The 20,858-nt window shown below is 34.7% G+C and overlaps 1 protein-coding gene across 8 annotated transcripts in view; it reads right to left on the bottom strand.

The window, feature by feature from the left end:
• Positions 1-240: 240 nt before the first annotated feature.
• Positions 241-20,858, bottom strand: part of PUM2 (pumilio RNA binding family member 2) — a 92,158-nt gene continuing 71,540 nt past the window's right edge. For 4 of the 8 annotated variants that reach the window (XM_029232808.1, XM_029232812.1, XM_029232806.1 and 1 more), the window contains 8 exons: positions 13,910-14,177; positions 12,588-12,717; positions 10,864-10,992; positions 7,347-7,484; positions 6,269-6,394; positions 5,921-6,042; positions 5,164-5,356; positions 241-3,506 (listed from right to left, as the gene is read on the bottom strand). In XM_029232808.1, the coding sequence (XP_029088641.1) occupies positions 3,375-3,506; positions 5,164-5,356; positions 5,921-6,042; positions 6,269-6,394; positions 7,347-7,484; positions 10,864-10,992; positions 12,588-12,717; positions 13,910-14,177 (1,238 nt within the window). In that variant the 3' untranslated portion in view covers positions 241-3,374. Of the gene's footprint in view, positions 3,507-5,163; positions 5,357-5,920; positions 6,043-6,268; positions 6,395-7,346; positions 7,485-10,857; positions 10,993-12,587; positions 12,718-13,909; positions 14,178-20,858 lie in introns of all 8 variants that reach the window. The other 4 variants (XM_029232807.1, XM_029232811.1, XM_029232805.1 and 1 more) reach the window with 1 other exon arrangement.

Below are 20,858 nucleotides of genomic sequence, written 5' to 3'. Positions count from 1 at the left end.
AAACAGTATTAGCAGCAGTTGAGAATTAGGTTCTAGGTATCTTTTTATATATATTCTCAATTCTTAAAACCATGGATTTAAAAATAGTTCCATCTCATAGTAAAGATGAAGGCTCTGAGGCTAACACACCCAAGTTCACAAGGTTTGTAAACAGTGAGGTTAACTTTAAATCCGTGCCTGAACCCAAACTGTACTTAGTCTCCTGAAGTGCATGTGGAAAGGAAACAAACACGTGTGGGTAGATATGTGATTTAATTTGATCCTCAAAAACCATCATTTTATCAGTATCATTTTATCAGTAAGGAAACAGGCTTAAAGTTTCATCATATGAGGTGTGTAATCACGCTATGTAATTAGATTATGAATATTAAAAGGCAGAATTAATACCATCAGTGTAATCACCAGTGGCCCTAGACTAGCATCCATGTGATAAAGGTATTTTTGTTTTCCTTCAATCAGAGTAAATCTGAATGGTCAATGGAACTGTAACTGAGGTACAGAGGGGTATTTTATCTAGAGAAAAACACAAGACCAGATTTATTTCATACAATGTTATTCACACATTTTTCATTTTCTAATTTATACATAATATACAAAGAAGTGAAGATAACATTATTTCATATGAACCAATAAGAGCCAGGACTTAAGACAAACTGGTCCAGAAACAATCCATATCAAGACACCCAAGAGCAAAGCCTAAGTGGTTCTGCCTAATTAAGTTTATTCTGAAATGTCATTTTCAGATTATACCAAAACTCCACGCCAATTTATTAAAAGATGGAATTAGAGAGGTGGGCACCAAAAATATCAGACCGCAAAATTTCTAGAAAATACAATAAACCCTAAAATACTGGGAAGATTGGTTGTCAACACTGGGATACATGGGAACATCAGGAACCCAAGACAACTGTTCAGTTTCCCAATGTGCCATTCTCTAGGACTTTCTAAATTTGCAGAAATAATTTGCCTGTGTGAACAGAAGATAAGGATAAAGGAAAACCGGGAATTCAACTGTGCAAATCCAGGAAAGTCACCACCGATCTGCAACAAGGACAACTCTGATCCTGAAACCATGATCTGATACTGGGAACAAAAGTTCAACACAGATCCAAGACATTCTGAGGCTGGCAAAACAAAGTGGGCAAGAGTGGCAGAGAGCAGTTCTGTATGGAGGGAAAAAAGCTCTGTTTCTGTGCCTGGGACATGCTGATGAACTAGTGTGACTATGAGAAGGGACCGTGACACTGACAAGTGGTTAAATTTTATGGCCTCAACACGAAATGTTGGGTTATTAGAAAACTAGAATAACTCAACATCAAACATGAAGAAGTATGCCTGGCACCCCAAACTTTATGCCGTTATTCTTAGGTTCATGATATGAACAGCTATGTGAAAAAACCTTTATATTCAATATTGTGCTCAGAAGATTGCTTTTCTTCTGCAGACTTCTAATAAAAAAATCCCTTACATGTTCAATTGAAAGAGACAGCATGGTTCATTAGTTTTTAGCATTAAACATAAGTGGGTCAACATAAAAGTTTTATACAAAATACTGACTTCAACAAAATACAAAGCACTTTCTTTATCTTTCAGAAACTGAATATACAAAGCAAGTTTTTTTTCCAAAATATTTTCATAGGCAAAGGATTAAAAACGATTTTAATTATACACATATGGTCACAATTTTGCCTTAAAAAGATTGTTGGGAAATGTACATAAGGCCGCTTGTAAATGTACATCATGTTACTGTTATGTCTTATGTCCAGAGAAAAAATGTTATCATACAGATTTGCTATTACTTGGGAGTAGGCTATTCAAAAATACAGTACTCTTCTGTACAAAGAAAAAAGTCACATCACATTTAATAAGATGGAAAAAGCATTGGCCTCCATGGTAACCAAATATCTCAGTCCAATACTTTCTATTATGCACAATACCCTGACTTCTTGAAAGTGATCCAAATCCTAGCATGTCCATATTAACAGAGTCAACAACTATGTTATAAAACAAAATGTTTTTCACAATAATAAAAAGAAAGCTGGTTCATACTTCTGAAACCATATAAAGATAAAAAATTTTTAAAAAATCACTCTTGATTTGGAGAAATAAATTTACATTATACAACACTATATGCCAGGTCAGAGGGCAGGGACATAAATGTACACTAAAATGCAAATGTTTCCCAAAGAGATAAAACAAATTCCATTTACAGCATTAAGGTTTACAAATGTACACCTGTACAACCAAAGAAAACATCATTACTAAATTAGCAAGGCTTTTTATAACAAACATTGAAACAAGATTTGCTTTCAAAGTGTAAACTTACATCTATTACTACACACACACAATGCAGATATTTATAGGAAGCAAAAAAAGCTATCTGAATATGTAATCATGCTTAAATGTTGAGCTATCAAATTCACTTTTCAGTGGCCCCTTTTCACCTCTATCTTGTTCCTACTTTCTGAATCTACTATGAAAAAGCAAAATAAATCTCAACACTTTTTCAACATGTCCTTGTAATTCTATAAGCAAAACAATATACAAATCTCCACTCTTTCTCATCGCAAACCAAACTGAAAAGTTAAAATGGAACTTAACTTTTCGTTTAGCGTACTTAACTGGATGGAAGTGTCACCATGATTTTGTTTTTTCTACCTCTTACAACAATTACATATGTAAGTATATACAATACTTCTGTACATTGCCAGAGACATTTTGGGGCAGTATTTGTATTAAAACCACATCTACTGTAAATAATGTAAGTTCATTTCAAATCATTTAATTCTTGTCTTACTTGCCGAGTTTTTATTTGCATGATAGTTTGTGAATTACCAAAATACAACTTAACTTTCTTTTAAAAATATTAATAATATTTATGCAGTTGATTGTTAATCTGTTATAAAAGGCTTCACACAAAGGACAAAAAAAAAACCCATAAGGACTATATTTCTATATACATTTCTATAAACCTGTTGTGCTATGGGGTCCGTAGACCTACCAGACTGCAAGCCAGTTTATTAAAAGAATACTGTACTTTTTCCTTTAAAAACTATTTTTGTGACTTTACAAGGTAAAAATTTACAAAATATGTGACAGCATTTTTTGATACAGTTACATCATATACAGGCATTCTGTGCTTTGCCAGCAATCCAATCTGATAGGTCTCCACTCAGGGCTGAATATAATTTATAATTCACCACCCCCCACCCCCAAATATACACAAGAACCTTAAAAAATTTACAAATGGATGAATAAAGTCAATAAATAGTTTCACTTTAAAAAAAATTTGAAGATTCATAGTTGAGTTGTGTTTTGATAATTCACAAAAGAAACGTTCCTCTCACATGGTTACATCATCTTCTCTTTTTCCTTTACAGCATTCCATTTGGTGGTCCTCCAATAGGCCCTAGATCTGGGCTATTTTTCAAATAATATTTTTCCAACTTGGCCAGTATATGCTTCCCATATGTGTATTTGCGCAAAGTAGTAATGTGAGGTCGAATCTGAAAAATAAATGATCTGCTTAGGAAATCTAAGTTATTTTAGTTTCTGATTCCTTAAAAAAGTGCCCCCAAATTTGGGTGATTTGGAAGAATAATTGAAATTTTAAAATTCAAATCCAAAGAAAGTTGTTTGCAAAAGCAGTTCTGTTCCACTCAATCTCTCCCAACTTCTACTCTCAAAATTGTTCAATGAATAAACAAACCACTATTCCTATAAACTACTACACATGCAAACAGTAGAGGGGCTCCAAACATAGCAGAGAAGTATCACTAATGAGCTATTATATTCTAAGGTTTACGAGGGCAAAATTCTATAACTCTAAGCAACTGGACAAAAATTCATACAAAATGGAGCAAAAGACATGAACAAGCAATCAGACGTGTGATAGCTAATACATTTAACACGTTCAATATCTCCTTGTTTTAAAAATGCAAATGAGAAGAATCATACCATTATCTTTCCATCCAGACTGGCAAAGATTTTATAAATAATAACTGGTATTGATGAGATAACAGTAAAACAGGCACTCTTCTCAAATACTAGATAGATCTGCAAACTTGTACAAGATTTCTGGAGAGCTACTTGGCAGAAATCTACTAAAATGTAACATGTTCACATACTCTGTGCCAGCAATTCCACATCTAGGGATTTACCTTACAAAAACACTTAATTATGCAAAGTTGTTTATATAAACACTGCTAAGAAGTTATTAAATAATCAAAATGCCCTAAATATGATATTGATTAAATAATGTAGTTGTTAAAAATAAGACTGAAAAAAATGTTATAGTTATATATTCTTAAGCAGGAATACTAAATTTTTAAAAACACAGAAAATCAAGAGGGCAAAAATACTACCAGTGTTCTTTTTAACAGTAAGTTTTCCTGTGGAAATTAATGATTTCTTAAAGAATCATTTGATTCTAGCAGGACAGAGAGAGAAAACAGCTTAATTGATTAAAAAAAAATCAAACTGATATAAATTTTCTCTTTAAGAAAATTTACTAGGTGAGAAAATCTAATCAGATTTTAAAATCAATGTTCAGCCAATGTATTATGGCAAATCAAATATACCTAAATAAGACGGTGAAGGGAAAAACAATGCTAACTAACGGTAGGTAAATAGATGAGAAATGAGCGTGATTTTACTGAGTTGATTACCTTAAGAATTTAATAAAGGGGTATTCCATACCTACATCTGCCAACGGTTTCCCACTGATTTTAAATGTTTTTCTGGACTTGAGGATATGGGGAGGGGGAAGGGTGAGCTGTGACAAAGCGAGAGAGAGGCATGGACATATATACACTACCAACCATAAAACAGATAGCTAGTGGGAAGCAGCCGCATAGCACAGGGAGATCAGCTAGGTGCTTTGTGACCACCTAGAGGGGTGGGATAGGGAGGGTGGGAGGGACGGAGACGCAAGAGGGAAGAGATATGGGATCATATGTATATGTATAACTGATTCAGTTTGTTATAAAGCAGAAGCTAACACACCATTGTAAAGCAATTATACCCCAATAAAGATGTAAAAAAAAAATTTTTTTTTCTGCAGTTGTAACAATTCTGAGGAAATTAAAGCCTAGGGAAGTTAAATGAGTAGCCTGAAGTCACACAAATTGAATCATCTATTTTAAGTGCTACAAACTGTATTACCTTGTGCATGATTATCTTTCTCTGAGCAGGTTCAGCCATATCAATCATCTTCTGAACTACATAGTTGGCATACTGGTCCTTCATCATGGTGTATAAGGCACTGTGAGGACCATCATTCTGGCAGCAAACTTCATCAATCAGTAATGCTCTCTCAGCACGGGAGGCATGAGTAACACACTTTTCTACTACATTGCTAAAAATTTAAAGTACATACACAAAAAGTTATTTTGTTATATTTAATAGAAAAATTTCCTTGGTTTTTGAAAGTACCTGCTCAACGCACTGGAAGACAGAAGAGTCAAAATAGGATTCTCTTGTAATTCTCTTACAGTTACTTTCAAAACAGAAATTAATATCATAGAAGAACCCATATTGGATATCTGTAAGTTTAATTACAGGCCTCAAAATTATAATTAAATAATAAATAAAACTGTAATTCAAGGGGGGGGGAAGTAGGTCATTAATAAGGTCTGAGGCTTTCGTGAACATGCACTAAATAAATTAGATTTGCATTTATTTACACATCTTGGGGAGAAATAATTTTCCAAATACAGATTTCAAAAATGGAATATACGAGGGCAAACCAATTTGTCGTGTAAATTCTATAAGAACAAAAGCAACATTCTATTATGTACCTTTTGCCTCTACTAAAAAAGACTATATTCCAACGCTATATTCTATATGCATTTCTGTGCTTACTAATAAAAGCCAGAGAGTTGAAAGACTTGACCCCTGGAATTAGAAAATAACGCAATACCTGGCAAATTTGTGTTGACTCAGGGCTAAGACCTTTCCTCTGATTTCAGAAACAATTTTGCTCTTGTCTTCAGGTCGACCATGTTCCAGTACATGCTGAATAACATAATTGCCATACTGATCCTAAGTGCAGATATTAAAAAATTACTTTCCTTAAGAATAATGGTAATTCTTTAAAAAGATATTCATCAATTTTCTAAAAATCCAATAGTACAATCAGGAGAATACCACAGGTTTTGTCTCACTGAGTGTTTCTACAATGTGTTAACAATAAATTATATTTCCTTTTTAAAATATCAGAATATTTTCAAAAATATATAAACATTTCAAAATATTACGGAGTTTATACCTGTACCAACTGCTCTGTATGTTGGTGAAGTTCTTCTAAGATAGGTAAGGTCTGTTCTGCAGTGCAGTGCTCTAGGATGCGCTGGATTACTCTGCAGCCGTAAGGATGAGTTGAAAGTACAAACACCTTAAAACAATTAGAAGAAATAAATTTCCATTTTGTGACATTTTTGGAAGGACAGGTTTTTGATAACATGCTGAATTAATTTAAAATAGAATGGGGAATTCACATTTATTGATAATATGCCAACTGTCATGTGACAAAGGCTGGGAAGCAGGGTACTGAATTTAGGAGCTAATGGACATCCTTTTTGTTTTTATACTGATTTTTAAAAAACTTTTTGTTTTATATCGGAGTATAGCTGATTAACAATGTTGTAATAGCTTCAGGTACACAGCAAAGCCATTCAGCCATACATATACATGTATCCATTCTCCCCCAAACTCCCCTCCTATCCACGCTGCCACATAACATTGAGCAGAGTTCCCTGTGTTATACAGTAGGTCCTCGTTGGTTATCCATTTGATATACAGCAGTGTGTACATGTCAATCCCACGCTCCCTAACTATCCCTTCACCCACCGCCGGTAACCATAAGTTCACTAACGGATATTTTGATCAAAAGGAACCTAATCAGAAGATGGAAGGCATGTAATAATGACAAGGAATGGATTGTGCAGTAGGGGTAGTGCATGTTGTAATTAGAAGCTATTAATTATTATGTTTTTACTTACTAACTGATATTTATTTTGCCTTTTATTATACAGTCCTAAGTCTTCTTCCCTCCTCTCCCTCACCCAGAAAATTTGGAAAACACTGTTGGGTTTACAATTCTAACAGTAGTTGTCTTTCTTTACTTCTTAGAGTAATATAAATTAAACTCATATTTCTACATTTTTCAGCTGCAAAAAATGAAGCTATCTATTGACTCACTCTATAAAAGAGGCAGAAATTAATGCACATTCAGTATTTATCTCCTATTTTTGTATGAAAGTACTGGGTATTATCTTTTGATTTATAAAAAACATGTCAGTTAACACTCAAATTCTAACTAATTAGAAGCCAAAAATCAATCTTACTTGTCCTTTGAAAGCATCAATGATGAACTGTAGTGACTGTGGTTGAACACATTCAATACATTTTTGTACAACATGGTTTCCATTTTGATCTTTCACACATTTCAGTACATGACCATCTAGCTCCTTTACCATTTCACTCTGCAAAAGAGAAGACATTTAAATTACCTCACCAAACAGCATAGAAGGATTTTACATAAAAGCACTGAGATAGGAACAAAAGTATACTCAAAAATTTGTTTGCAATTTTTTATACGTCAAAGTTTAAAATTCCCACCCCATCCCCCAAAGTGTAATAAGCAGAAGCCACTGAAGGTGAGAATTACTAAAACATTTTACAGGATTATAATGTAAATGATACCTGCTGAAATATAACTTAGTGGTACTCAATTTGCTATATACTACTATCTTCACTGTGTACATCTTCCACTTATCTTTCTCAGCTGACAACTAAGATAATGATTTTAGAATTCTACGTTTTTTTATCCACTTAGCATACCCCTTCCCCCAAATAATAATTATTATTATCATTTTTTGGCTGTGCCGCACAGCATGTGGGATCTTTGTTCCCCGACCAGGGATTGAACTGTGCCCCCTGCAGTGGAAGCGAGGAGTCCTAACCACTGGACTGCCAGGGAATTCCCCCAAGTAATTATTTTTGATGGCTCCTTGAGCTTATCAAGTGACCGGAAAAGGGTAAGGAGCTGAGTGAGCACTGATGGGCTATGTGATTTTCACGTAATATCTCAATTATGAGAAGAAATTATTGTTGAGCACTTTTATTCTTCTTTTTAATAATCTTACAACAAAGAACTTGATTCAGGGAATTCCTTGGCAGTCGAGGCGTTAGGACTCTGAGCTTCCATTGCTGGGGCCTGTGTTTGATCCCTGGTCAGGGAAATAAGATCCCACAAGCCGCTTGGTGCGGCCAAAAAAAACAAAATAAGAACCTGACTCAATATAACTTTCCTTTATCATTTGATACCTTCTTCAGGGACAGATTCTCAGGAGATTTTAGATTTTTGCTCATTTAATGGGCAAAAATGACACCTTTCAATTTTATATTTGATTACTAATAAGGTTAAACTTATTTACAGTAAGGTTTATTTACTAAGTGCATTTTCTTTCAACTAACAATCTTAATATTTTTTTCTTAAGTTTGTAAGACTTCATTAAATAAACATCTTAATCCTTAGGGGAAAATATAGGTAGCCACACAATAACCTGCGTGCCTTTTTAGTGCAATAGGAAATAGTATTGTGAAGAAATGGAGTACACCTAGTGTAAACATATTCACATTTTTTTTTTTGGCTGCGCCGTGCAGCATGCAGGGTTTTAGTTCCCTGACCAGGGATCGAACCCATGTCCTCCGCAGTGGAAGTGCAGAGCCCTAACCACTGGACCACCAGGGAATTCCCGGTATTCACATTTAAAATTTCTCTCACCCAAGGACTTCCCTGGTGGCGCAGAGGTTAAGAATCCACCTGCCAATGCAGGAGACACGGGTTTGATCCCTGGTCCGGGAAGATCCCACATGCCACGGAGCAACTAAGCCTGTGCGCCACAGCTACGGAGCCTGCGCTCTAGAGCCCACCAGACACAAATACGGAGCCCGCACGCCACGACTGCTGAAGCCCACACGCTCCAGGACCCGCATGCTGCAACTACCGAAGCCGCACGCCTAAAGCCCGTGCTCGGCAACAAAGGAAGCCACTGCAATGAGAAGCCGCGCACCACAACAAGGAGTAGCACCTGCTTGCTGCAACTAAAGAAAGCCCGCGCGCAGGAACGAAGACCCAACACAGCCAAAAAAATCCCCAAAACTCTCTCACCCAAAAAACTCTCAACTGTATTCTGACATAACTAGAGGAATCCCTGAAGTCAAGATATCACACAAATGTTAGTTATAAACTAAAAATATGGACTAAATTACAAAATCAAATGTACTTAAGAATCCAAACAGGAGGGAATTCCCTGGTGGTCCAGAGGTTAGGACCCTGCACTCTCACTGCCGAGGGCCTGGGTTCGATCCCTTGTCAAGGAATCCAAAGAGGAAATGTAATACCATTAATCATCTGAAGCTTACTCCCAATGTTTTATATTTTCAAATATTAAAGACACGTAAAATATCGGGGTTTTTTTAAAAGAAAGAATTGGAAAATTTTACTCAAGCCAAACTTGAGGATTATAACCTGGGAAGGGCATCTCAGAAAGCTCTGAGAACTGTTCCCAAAATATCTTTAAAGTATCTATACCAGTCTGAGAGTTAAGAGCAGAGAAGTTCTAAGTACCAATACAGTCAAACTGTTAATCTAATCTCTCTCCATTATGACACATCTTCAATGACTCTAAAACTCAGGATTTCCTCAAGAGGAACAATGCTATTTTCTCACAGATGTTCACTGCTGTGATTAATGTATATACATAACACATACATATCCATCCATATATATTATTGCCTTTAATTCTGGAATTTATCATATGAATGTAGGTTGAAAGTCAGAGCCAATCTCTTTCCAAACTTACTAATTACCAATACCTTTTAAGAAATATTTTCTTTACTCTTATTACATTTCATTGTAATACATAAACCACTTATATACAGTATCTATGGGAGGTTATGAATTTCACTTTAAAAGTCTGTTTACCTCATGCGCAAACCATTAATTAGTGATGCTACAGTTTCTTTAAAAAATCTAGTGGATAAGCAATTTTCCTCATCCCCTACTCTCCTTAATATCCTTGTCTATTTAAAATAATTTAAAAATTTATTTTGATCATTTACAAGAAAATTCCTAGGAGTACATAATTGGAATTGTACTAATCCCTTTTTTACTTAAAATACTTAGACCTTTCCATCCAAGAACATGGTATACTTCCCAATTAATTTATATGTGCTCTCTTTTCTCTTAAAGAACTGTAAATCTTGTTAAGAGGATGCTTGAGGCTACTTTTCCTGTTGAATGAAATTTTTAAAACTTTGTATATACTTTTTTTTTTTTTTTTGGCCACGTCGTGCGGCTTGTGGGATCTTAGTTCCCCGACCAGGAACTGAACCACTCCCTCAGCAGTGAAAGCGTGGAGTCCTAACCACTGGACCACCAGAGAATTCCCTGTATATACATTTTTAACTGGCATATAGGGATACAATTGGTTTTAAAATATTTATTCTTATGATAGAAGTTTAATCCAAATAAACACTGGGAATAGTAAAATGTATTCCTGATACTACAGAAAATCAAGTGAGTAGTGGTAGCAGAAACACCTACCATCTAGCACTCTGCTTGACATAGAGTAGGTACTCACTTTCACTTAGAAATGAAAAGATGAAGAAAATGAACAAAGGACAGATCAAAGATGTGTTGTGTAACTTTCAATTAATTACATACTGTTTGAGATACATTTTAAAAAATATTTTAGTCTGTGGAAATATTTAACATTTCACTCCAAGATTATTGTAAGATAAAAATTTAAAAATTGGATAAAATAATACAAAAATTTTGTCTTAACTTACAATTACCTGCTGGTCAGATGAAATAGACTCTAATGCTTTCTGAATAACACGGCAGCCATACATCTGCAATGCTAAGGGTAGAACATGACCACGAATACGAGTAGCCAGGGCTAATTTTTGATCCAAACTCCCAAACTGACAGAAAAAAAAAATTAATAAAAATGACTATAATATTACTTTGTTAAACTTGAATAACCCACTGTTTGCAGTCTATTTAATCTATTTATAAAATATCACATTTGGCAAGTATGTAGGGAGAAGGCATTTAGGTAAAAGCGAATTAAGATAGACCCAGAGATGCTTGAAATAATATCACTTTTTAGAGGGTAAGTCATTCTATCTACTATTTCCTTTTTACTAACATATTAACCACCTGTTATTCTTTTAAAGTAAACATCTTCACTCTTCATTTCAAATAAACACCCCCACTGTCTTCTAATAAAATGAATTTCTGAGGCATACATTCAGACCAGATAATTCTCAACTATATTCTGACTGTGGAGGAAATCTGTTAAGTCAAGCTACAACACAGATGTTTAGTTATAAACTAAAAAATTTTCTGAATTACAAAATAAATGACACCTAACAAATCCACATAAAGACTGTACTACTATTCATTAATTGCTTCACATAAGACTTACTCCTAATGCTTTATATTTTCAAATATATTTCAAATATTAATCAGGATTGGTATTAAACTTCTCATTTAATGTAAGACCATACACTTAAAAATATATACCATAAAATATGACATTTAAACCATTTTTAATTCAGTGGCATTGACTATATTCTCACCATGTGCAATCACCACCACAATCTGATTCCAAATCTCTTCCATTGCCCCAAACAGAAACACTGTACTCTTTAAGCAATAACCCCCTATTCCCCCTCTTACCCCAACCGGTCTACTAGTAAGACTAGGAAACCCTAGTCGATTTTATGTCTCTATGAATTTGCTTATTCTAGGTATTTCACATAAATGGAGCCCTGTAATGTTTGTTCTTTTGTACCTGGCTTATTTCACTTAGTTCCATCCATGTGTAAGCATGTATCAAAGCTTCATTCCTTCTTATGGCTGAACAATATTCTACTGCATGTATATACCACATTCTGTTTATACATTCATCTGCTGGACTGTTTCCACCTTTGGGCTATTATAAACAATGCTGAAATGAACATTGGTGTTTAAGTCCTTGTTTTCAATCCTTTTGGGTATACACCTAGGATGGAATTGCTGGGTTATATGGTAATTTTATGTTTAGTTTTTTGAGGAACTGCCAAACTTTTCCACAGTGGCTGCACCATTTTACATTCCCATCAACAACGTACAAGGGTTCTCATTTCTCCACGTCTTCATCAACATTCATTATTTTCTGTGTTTTAAATTACAGCCATCCCACTAGATGTAAAATAGACTCTCCTTGTGGTTTTGATTTGCATTTCCCTAATGACTAAGGGTGCTGAGCTTCTTTTCATGTGCTTACTGCACATTTGAATATCTCGCATGGAGAAATGTCTATTCAAGCCCTTTGTCCATTTTTTAACTGAGGTGTCTTTCCGTTGTTGAGTTTCAGGAATTCTTCATATATTCTGGATATAAAATCTTTATCAGACATATGATCTGTAAATATTTTCTCCCAAGCTCACATATTTTTATATGAAAATAAACTCACCCAACTCTCAGAGCTTTCCTAAGCATTAAGCATATACAAACATGTATGTGTGCTTACCTCAAAAAATTTCTGTATAACATAGTTGCCAAAAACATCTGTCATTAATTGATAGGCTGCTTGTAGAATTTCATTAAATACCATCTGTCGCTCAGCTGGAGTAGCTCTCTCTAGCTTTTGCTGTATGAATCTATGTGGGAAAAATTTTAATGCCATGACAGTATATTGATAATAAGCTCCGGCAATATCCGAATCTGACTCGAGTATTATACACCCTGATATATATTGGATATGTGTGTGTGTGTGTGTATATACATATCCACATAAATAAAATCATTTCCAGAAATAGTACTAATACATTTTATTCAATTTAAAATAAAAAGAACAAAAGTTATGGAGCATTTCTTTGTTAACACCTTAATTTAAAATAACTTCTAGTTAGACTGGCAAAAAATCTGGACATGCAGGTGTTTAATGCCTCAAGTTAGTTCTGGTTCTATTATAATCAATGAAAAACTACAAAGATATTACTGGTATTCATTTATTTTTAATAATCATATTACTAAGTATTTTTAGAACATAATAAAAGAAACCTTTAGAAATAAAATTCATGAGACACAACTTAATTCCTAACTAAGCTAGCCACTGTGGACTTCCTTGGTGGTCCAGTGGTTAAGACTCCGTGCTCCCAATGTAGGGGGCATGGGTTCGATCCCTGGTTGGGGAAGATCCCGCATGCCACGGCCAAAAAAAAAAGCTAGCCATTGTGAGTGACACAAGGTCGATTTGCTACTCTTAAGGAACTTTAAGAACTTTCAACCATAGGAAGATAAAATTTGTATGCAACTATATAATCAAAAATTACTTAAAAAAATTTTAGATTTACTTTAAAAAGACACCTCAAATTTAATAAATGTGTTAGAATTCTACTACCATTTTCCTTTCTGTGTATTATCTTGAGAACACTAATTTGCACGTACCTCAAGCATTACAGTACACGTGGTCTGTTTAATGTAAACTTTGTTTTAAACATTTTTTTAGACAAAGTATATATCAGGGACACAAGTCCATAAATGTAATTTGGAGCATTATTTTCAAAAGGAAATTTGAAGAAATCAAATGTATTCTGTCAATGTAACAAAGATAATCCAATAAAAGGACATTGTTGTATTTTTATTATAGAAAACTGAAGAACCATAGAAAATAAATTAAAAACCTGTATTTTTATAGTTCATCCTAACAGGAAAGAAAAATCCATATTGGATATTTATTTTTTAAACAATTCTAGCTTTTATAAAGGTTAAATCATTCTAGTCAAGAAAAACTTTGGCTCTTTCAAAGCAAAAATGCAATAGAAAGTATCATAAATAATAATCACCTACCTAGAACCATGCTGGTCTTGAGAAAACTCAACTATGTGTCCAATCAAGTCTCTAAGTTGAAGGTTTGGGAAGCGGTTGTTTCTGAAATCTTCCAACAATCTACTTCGGCCAGAAGGCATAATATCAGACCTATTATACCGAAGCCGAGAAGGAGGAAAGAGCTGGCTGCTGGAGCTAAACAGACTGGAAGTGCCTGAAGCACTTCGATATTTTGCTTCTGCTCCAGGTGCTGCAGAGATATATCGACCACTACCATTTGTCAGTCCTCCTACAACAAAGCAGCTGTGGTCAGCAAATATTTTTGACAAAGTCATTCCTCAAATAAAAGTCATTTAAACCAAGAAGTCAGTCAATATAGAAATATTCACCCCACTAATTCCTATATGGTATAACAGAAAATTAAAGTTGAAGGAGAAATCTCACACATTAACTTAATGTGTCTGGCTATAATATGGGGGAAAAAGGAGACTAGAAAACATGAGAAAAATAAACCTGTATTTGTTCTTGGCAGTTTAGTTTAAAAACGTCTAACGTCATACACAAAACCTGTATTGGTTCTTGGAAGCTTAGTTTAAAACATAATTATAACAACTAATGTCATACATACTAGTATCAATACCAGAATAATACTGAAACCAACAAAATTTTCAGTTACATTAACAAGCAAGTTACAAACAGCTAGCAAACTCAGATTTTAAGCCACTAAAAGTTTAATTGAAATTTACTCACAGTGTTAACAGAACACCAACTAAATGTGTACTTTTTTGGAATATATAAAAATTCATTAAGTCATATATACTTGTATGTAAAGAAAAATGATTTCTTAGTTAACCCGATTAAGTTTCAAACTTAAAAAACCCACAATATCAGATAATAAAGCCAAATTACACACTATTTAAATTTTTTATTTAAAAATTACTCTCCATAAAATACTACTGTTTTACAGACAAGAAATAGTAGCAGTAAACATATTTACTATTCCTAGAGCTTTAATGTTTTAAAACATTTAAAACAAATGAATAAAAAGCCTTTTTAACTTATATCCCATTCCAAAGAATACTACTAAAGGGCAGTTGATAAAAACAAAAATAAATAGAAGCAGGTAATTGTTCTTATTACAAATAACCATTTAAAAGTACTTGACAGTGTCCTTTTAAAAAAGAAAAATGTATAGAAAATTATAAAATGCAGATTTAGTAGTTCAGATAAACAAAACCCACCGCCAGCTTTCACTATTGTATATCACTTCTATTTAGAATAGTGCTGTATGTACAATCCAGGCCACAAAGTATAGATGGTGCCAAGGACACACTGTCAGTGCAAAGTTACAGAGGCATTAAAGGCCAAAAAGAGTTACAGGGACAAGGAGCAGTAAAAGAGTTATAATCCTGGAGAGTGAAGCAGGTTAGAATATCCCTCTTTTACTTTCAGTCCCCACTGCCCTAGCTTTATTTTTCTTCATTAAATTTCCCATCATCCAGTATATTATACATATTTATTATTTATTTGAATCCTCAGCCCCATTTCCAATGTAAGTGCCATAGAATCACATTCACCTACGTGCTAGATACGTGGTACCTAAAACGATGCCCCATACATAGTGAGTACACAAATATTTATACATATTTAATGTAATATCAACTGCCTAAGGTCTAGTTCCGTAGTATCTTTCTTAAAAGTGTGTAACTTTAACAAGCCGTTTTATACACCAAAGTCATTGACATCAAATTCTCATGTTCATTCCAGTTCTACATAAACTCGTGCTCATGTATGAAAAGTCTAAAAAGTAAAAGAATTCAGTTTTTTAATACTGTCTCGATCTCTTCACTATTAATCCTTCTAGTCCCCTATTTTTATTTCTGTTTATAGTACCATCAACCGTTCACAACAATAACTGATCATTAGCCCATTCCAGTCTCGATAACAATTCTTTAAACTTTTTGTAGGGTAGGGGTGCTCTGCTTATCATTCCAATCTGTTTTCATAAACAACAATTATATCTTCCCATTCAAAGGCCACTTTGATGATGTCATTTTATACTAAAAACCTACAGCATCCTGCTAGAGTACCTTCTCTATATTCTTCAGCTTACTTTTCAAGTCATTACTCCAAACCTACTTTTCACATGAATTTCCTAATAGTACCCTAATTGTTCACTTCTCTCCTTCTTATTCATTACTATCTCTGTACCACTGCTTATCACTACTTGAAACAAGGCCTAATCCTACCTCTTTATTCTTAATGCACTAAAGGTTTCAACACCAAATTCAAAATACATACTTACCCCAGAAAAGACAATTTTATTTGGTACCTTCCAAGTAGTCCTATCAATATCCAACAGGAATTCCTCCTGTGTCTAGATATTTCTTGATTATATTCTATCAGCTCCTAATATACCAAACTCCTGATGCACTTTGACAACTTAAAATGTCTAATGACGCCAAACTGCCTTGAGTTTTAAAAAATCTTGGAATTTCAGTTCTAGAAGACTAATTAGCACTTTCATTTATAAAGTTGAAAAATTAATTTCACAAAGGGCCAGGATACCTTCGTTTCTTTACAAATTAATTAAATAAGCATTTCAACTCAATTTAAAATATACATTAAACATTTAAAATTTGGTTTTTTAGGGAATTGCCTGGTGGTCCAGTGGTTAGGACTCCTCACTTTCACTGCTGAGGGCCTGGGTTCAATCCCGGGTCAGGAAATTAAGATCCCTACAAGCCACGTGGGGAAAAAAAACCCAAAACTGGTTGTTTTTAAACACTGAAAGCATGTCATCCAAAACTATTTTGGGATTGAGGAATATTTTACAAAATTGGCCTATACGTTTCAAAAATGTTGAGGTCATAAAAGACTGAGAAATAGTTCAAGATTAATAAGAGTCATGACAAATAAATGTCATGTGTGAGCCCCCAAATCCATCAATCGCCCTCTCCACCCCAATGCCCCCCCCCCCCGCCTTTCTTATAAAGGATTTCAATGAGACAACTGGCAAAGTGAATAAAGTCGGCTGATTTGATAGTAGTATTGTTAAGTTCCTGACTTTGACAAAAGAATGTCCTTACTTTCAGGACACACACACACACTGATATGTTCATGAGTAAGGGACACTGTGTCTGCAACTTCCTTTCAAAAGTTATCAGGGAAAAAAAATGGGTGTGAAGGGACAGGCAAATGCAGAGAGGGGAAGCGAGGAGAGGGAAACAATAAAGCAAATTCAGTTAAATAACATTTGGAGAAACTGGCTAGGTTTTTTTTTTTAATTGTTAATGATTTCCTCTTAAGTCTGAGATTATTTCAAAATTAGTTAAAAACAAACATACAAATTGGTCATCTATATTCATACCATTGCTACTGGTCATCTAAAAGATGTGTCCTGCACCAAATGTGTTAAACGGTAACAGTCCCTTCAATTTATCACTGACCTCACCCCTATCATTTATCACTTCTTAATCACTAGCTTAATAAGAGTGTATGGGACATGGAGATCTGTACTATAATTTCACAGATGAAGTCACTATAATCCAAAAGTGATGTGACATGCAGCTAGGCAACCAGGAGTCTTAGGCCAGAGCTCATCACACAGTAGTGTGCTGCCCCTTATATGCTATTTACATAGGCATCTATCAAGTTCATTCATGACAACTGAATGAAGGCAAACACCTCACAACTATCCTAGTAGAAATAATATGATTTTATAAGTTTTCATTAATTTCCTTGAGAAGTCCATTGTTTTAGAATCCTTCCCTATTTAATACCAGAAATCAAAAAGATCTTAATACTGTGAAAAACACAGGGGAGAAAAATATAAAACAACTGAAACCACCACAAAATAAATCTTAAAAGTTTTTTCTTTTCATTATTTTCCACCTCCCTGGGATCTGGAATAACAACTCCTGAGCCTATTCTTTTATTTATTTACCTTTTCTATTTTTTTTTTTTTGCGGTACGCGGGCCTTTCACCGCTGCGGCCTCTCCCACTGCGGAGCACAGGTTCCAGACGCACAGGCCCAGCGGCCACAGCTCATGGGCCCAGCCACTCCGCAGCACATCGGATCCCCCCAGACCGGGGCACGAACCCGCATCCCCCGCATCAGCAGGTGGACCCCCAACCACCGCGCCACCAGGGAAGCCCCTACTTTTTCTATTTTTTAAAAAATAAAGATTCTCAAATCTTTCCCAGTGGATAGTTTTTATTTAAAAACAAATCTACCTGAAGATTATTCTGATAGAGGTTTGGAGGCTAATAAATTAGAATCAAGATAAATTAAGGTTTCATTTTAGAGCAAGTTTTCAACTACTAATTTCAAATAAAAATGGTAATCCAAGTAGATTCAGGGTCCCGAAAAGGGTACAACTACATATAGGCTACTAGGCAGAGTCCCTTTCAGAAGGCGAGGCTCTGGAAAGCTCAAGAATGATAAGATGATAATGAAAGATGACTAGTTAGTTGGAGTGGGCAAAGAATAAATGATAAAGAATGCATAGTTGGAAAAAGTCTAAAATGAGGATGACCTATTCCACTTTAAGCTATTACCTTCAGTTAGTTCTAACCCAGAGCCCATACACTTAGTACTTTCAGTTCGCTATTTTTTTTCTCTGATTACTTTTCAAAAGAAATATATGGAACATTCAGAGTAGACTGTAACAGCCATGTAACTCCTTTCCTCCTTCCAATTTCTGCCTTTTGCAAATGGGACTGTCTAACCTATGCCTGTCCCATGACTGTATTTTGGAGGCAGATAACTTGTTTCCTAGGTTTCATAGACCCAAAGATGGAGAGGAATTTTGCCGCAGGGTAGACCACATTCAGAATTTCACCTGATTTAGAAAATAAGATTTGGGATTTTTGGAATGGTTCAAGACTCTTGGGGATGCTGGAATGGGGTGAATGTATTTTGCATGTGGGCGGAACGTGAATTTGGGGGGACCAGAGTTTACATGGTACTGGGCTGAACTGGGCTTCCCCAAAAGATATGTTCAAGTCTTAACTCCTGGTACTTGTGGATTTGACTTTATTTGGAAATAGGATCTTTGCAAATGTAATCAAGTTAAAATGAGGTGTCATGCTGGAGTAGGTTGGGCTCTTATCCAATGACTGGTGTCCTTATAAGAGAAGGAAAATTAGGACAGACACATAAGGAGAATACCAGGTAATGATGGAGGCGGAGACTGGCGTGCTGTGTCTACAAGCCAAAGAACGTTAAGTGTTATCAGCAACCATCAGAAGCCAGAAAGAGGCAAGGAAGGATTGTGCTTACAGCCTTCAAGGGGAGTATGGCCCTGTTGATACCTTAATTTGACTTCTAACCTTCAGAGCTGTGAGACAATAAATCTGTTTTAAGCCACTTAGTTGTAATTTGTAACAGCAGCCTTAGAACACTAATATATAATGCTATCTTAACAACACTCTGAGACAAGGATATTATCTCCAGTTTACTTGTGACACAATAGGCTTAGAGAAGCTAAATCCTTAATAAATCCTTATTCAAGGATGCATAGCTAATAACTAGACTAAGTTTTTTTTTTTAACTATTATATCTGAATAATTCCCTTTCGGTTATACTCTGCTACACCTCATGAAGAACATTTAATGCCATATACCATACTTAAATCTGGGATATTCTTGAGGTTACATGGGAGAGTAAACCACGTAAATTTTTTAACTATAAAATTTTAACTATATATTTGCCATATAAAGACACAAAATTTTTACTCGGGAAAAACCAAGGCTTCAATGAATTAAAAAACCTACATAATTCTAGTTAAAAGTATAATCTTCCACATCATCTTAAAAGACTAATATAAAAAGCAAAAAGCATAAATGTGTCAAGTGTGCTATCTTAAATTTGTACATTTTATGACCATATGTAAGCAAACAATATCAGGTGCAAACTACAAACCAAAATAAAAATCTGTTGTTTCCATTTCTATTGCTTGTAATTCTTTTCTAAAAGCAACTAAGTAATTAATCTACCTTTTAGCATCTAGTCCTTCAACTTTGTAAAAATATAAAGGTAAGAGAGAGGCCATCTTCACAGAAGATACTTAATATTAATAATCTTCCCTCATTCATCAAAGAGCATTTAAACAGACTGAGTTTTAACATATGAACTATGTAGTTCAGACTAGTATTATATCTCACTTCTACCTCTACTCACCTTGCCAATTTCCATCAAAAAAGGCTTGTATGATTTCAAGAACTGTCTGAATCTTACATCTTTATTGAAAACTAAACTACTTCTGTGATTACTGAACATGAGGACACTCTAAAAACCTACCCCTACCCCAAACCAAAGAACAATACACACAGGCAAAAATAAAAACTCACAACCGTCATAAAACTTCTCAAAGTGGAGTACTCTACAGAGTATGATCTTAACACACTGATCAGAGAACACACTACCAGTTAAACAATGCTTTAATGTAGAAATCTATATAGGATGTGAAATAATTTTTTTAAACAAGTAGCCAGTGTCCAAAAATAAATTCATCGATAAAACAGAAAGAAACAAAGCCACTCAAATTACTCCAACCATTTTGTTGAGATCTGAATACAGTTGACCCTTGAACAACACGGAGGTTAGGAGCATCGACTCCCACCCCACCAAAGTATATGTATAAGTTGTGACTCCCCCAAACTTAACTAGTAGTAGTCAGCCTACTGTTGACCAGAAGCCTTACCAGTAACATACAGTCTATTAACACGTTATATGCTATATATATAATTATAATTTTATGCATTCATGAAATACCTAACTTTTAATTTTTTTTTGATATTTCTATGCAGTCTGCGATTTTTTTCAAGTTGTTGCAAATCTCCAAAAAAATTTCCCAGTTTTCCCCATTTTTTGGGGGGAAAACAATCCATGTATAAGTGGACCTGGGCCATTCAAACCTGTGTTGTTCAAGGGTCAACTGTACTGTTAAAGCTGTGGAGAATGGT

The sequence above is a fragment of the Monodon monoceros genome, unplaced genomic scaffold (assembly GCF_005190385.1).
Source record: "Monodon monoceros isolate NGI ecotype Baffin Bay Population unplaced genomic scaffold, NGI_Narwhal_1 Super_Scaffold_19, whole genome shotgun sequence".
Lineage (NCBI taxonomy): Eukaryota > Metazoa > Chordata > Mammalia > Artiodactyla > Monodontidae > Monodon > Monodon monoceros.
This window is presented reverse-complemented; position numbering and strand designations above follow the sequence as displayed.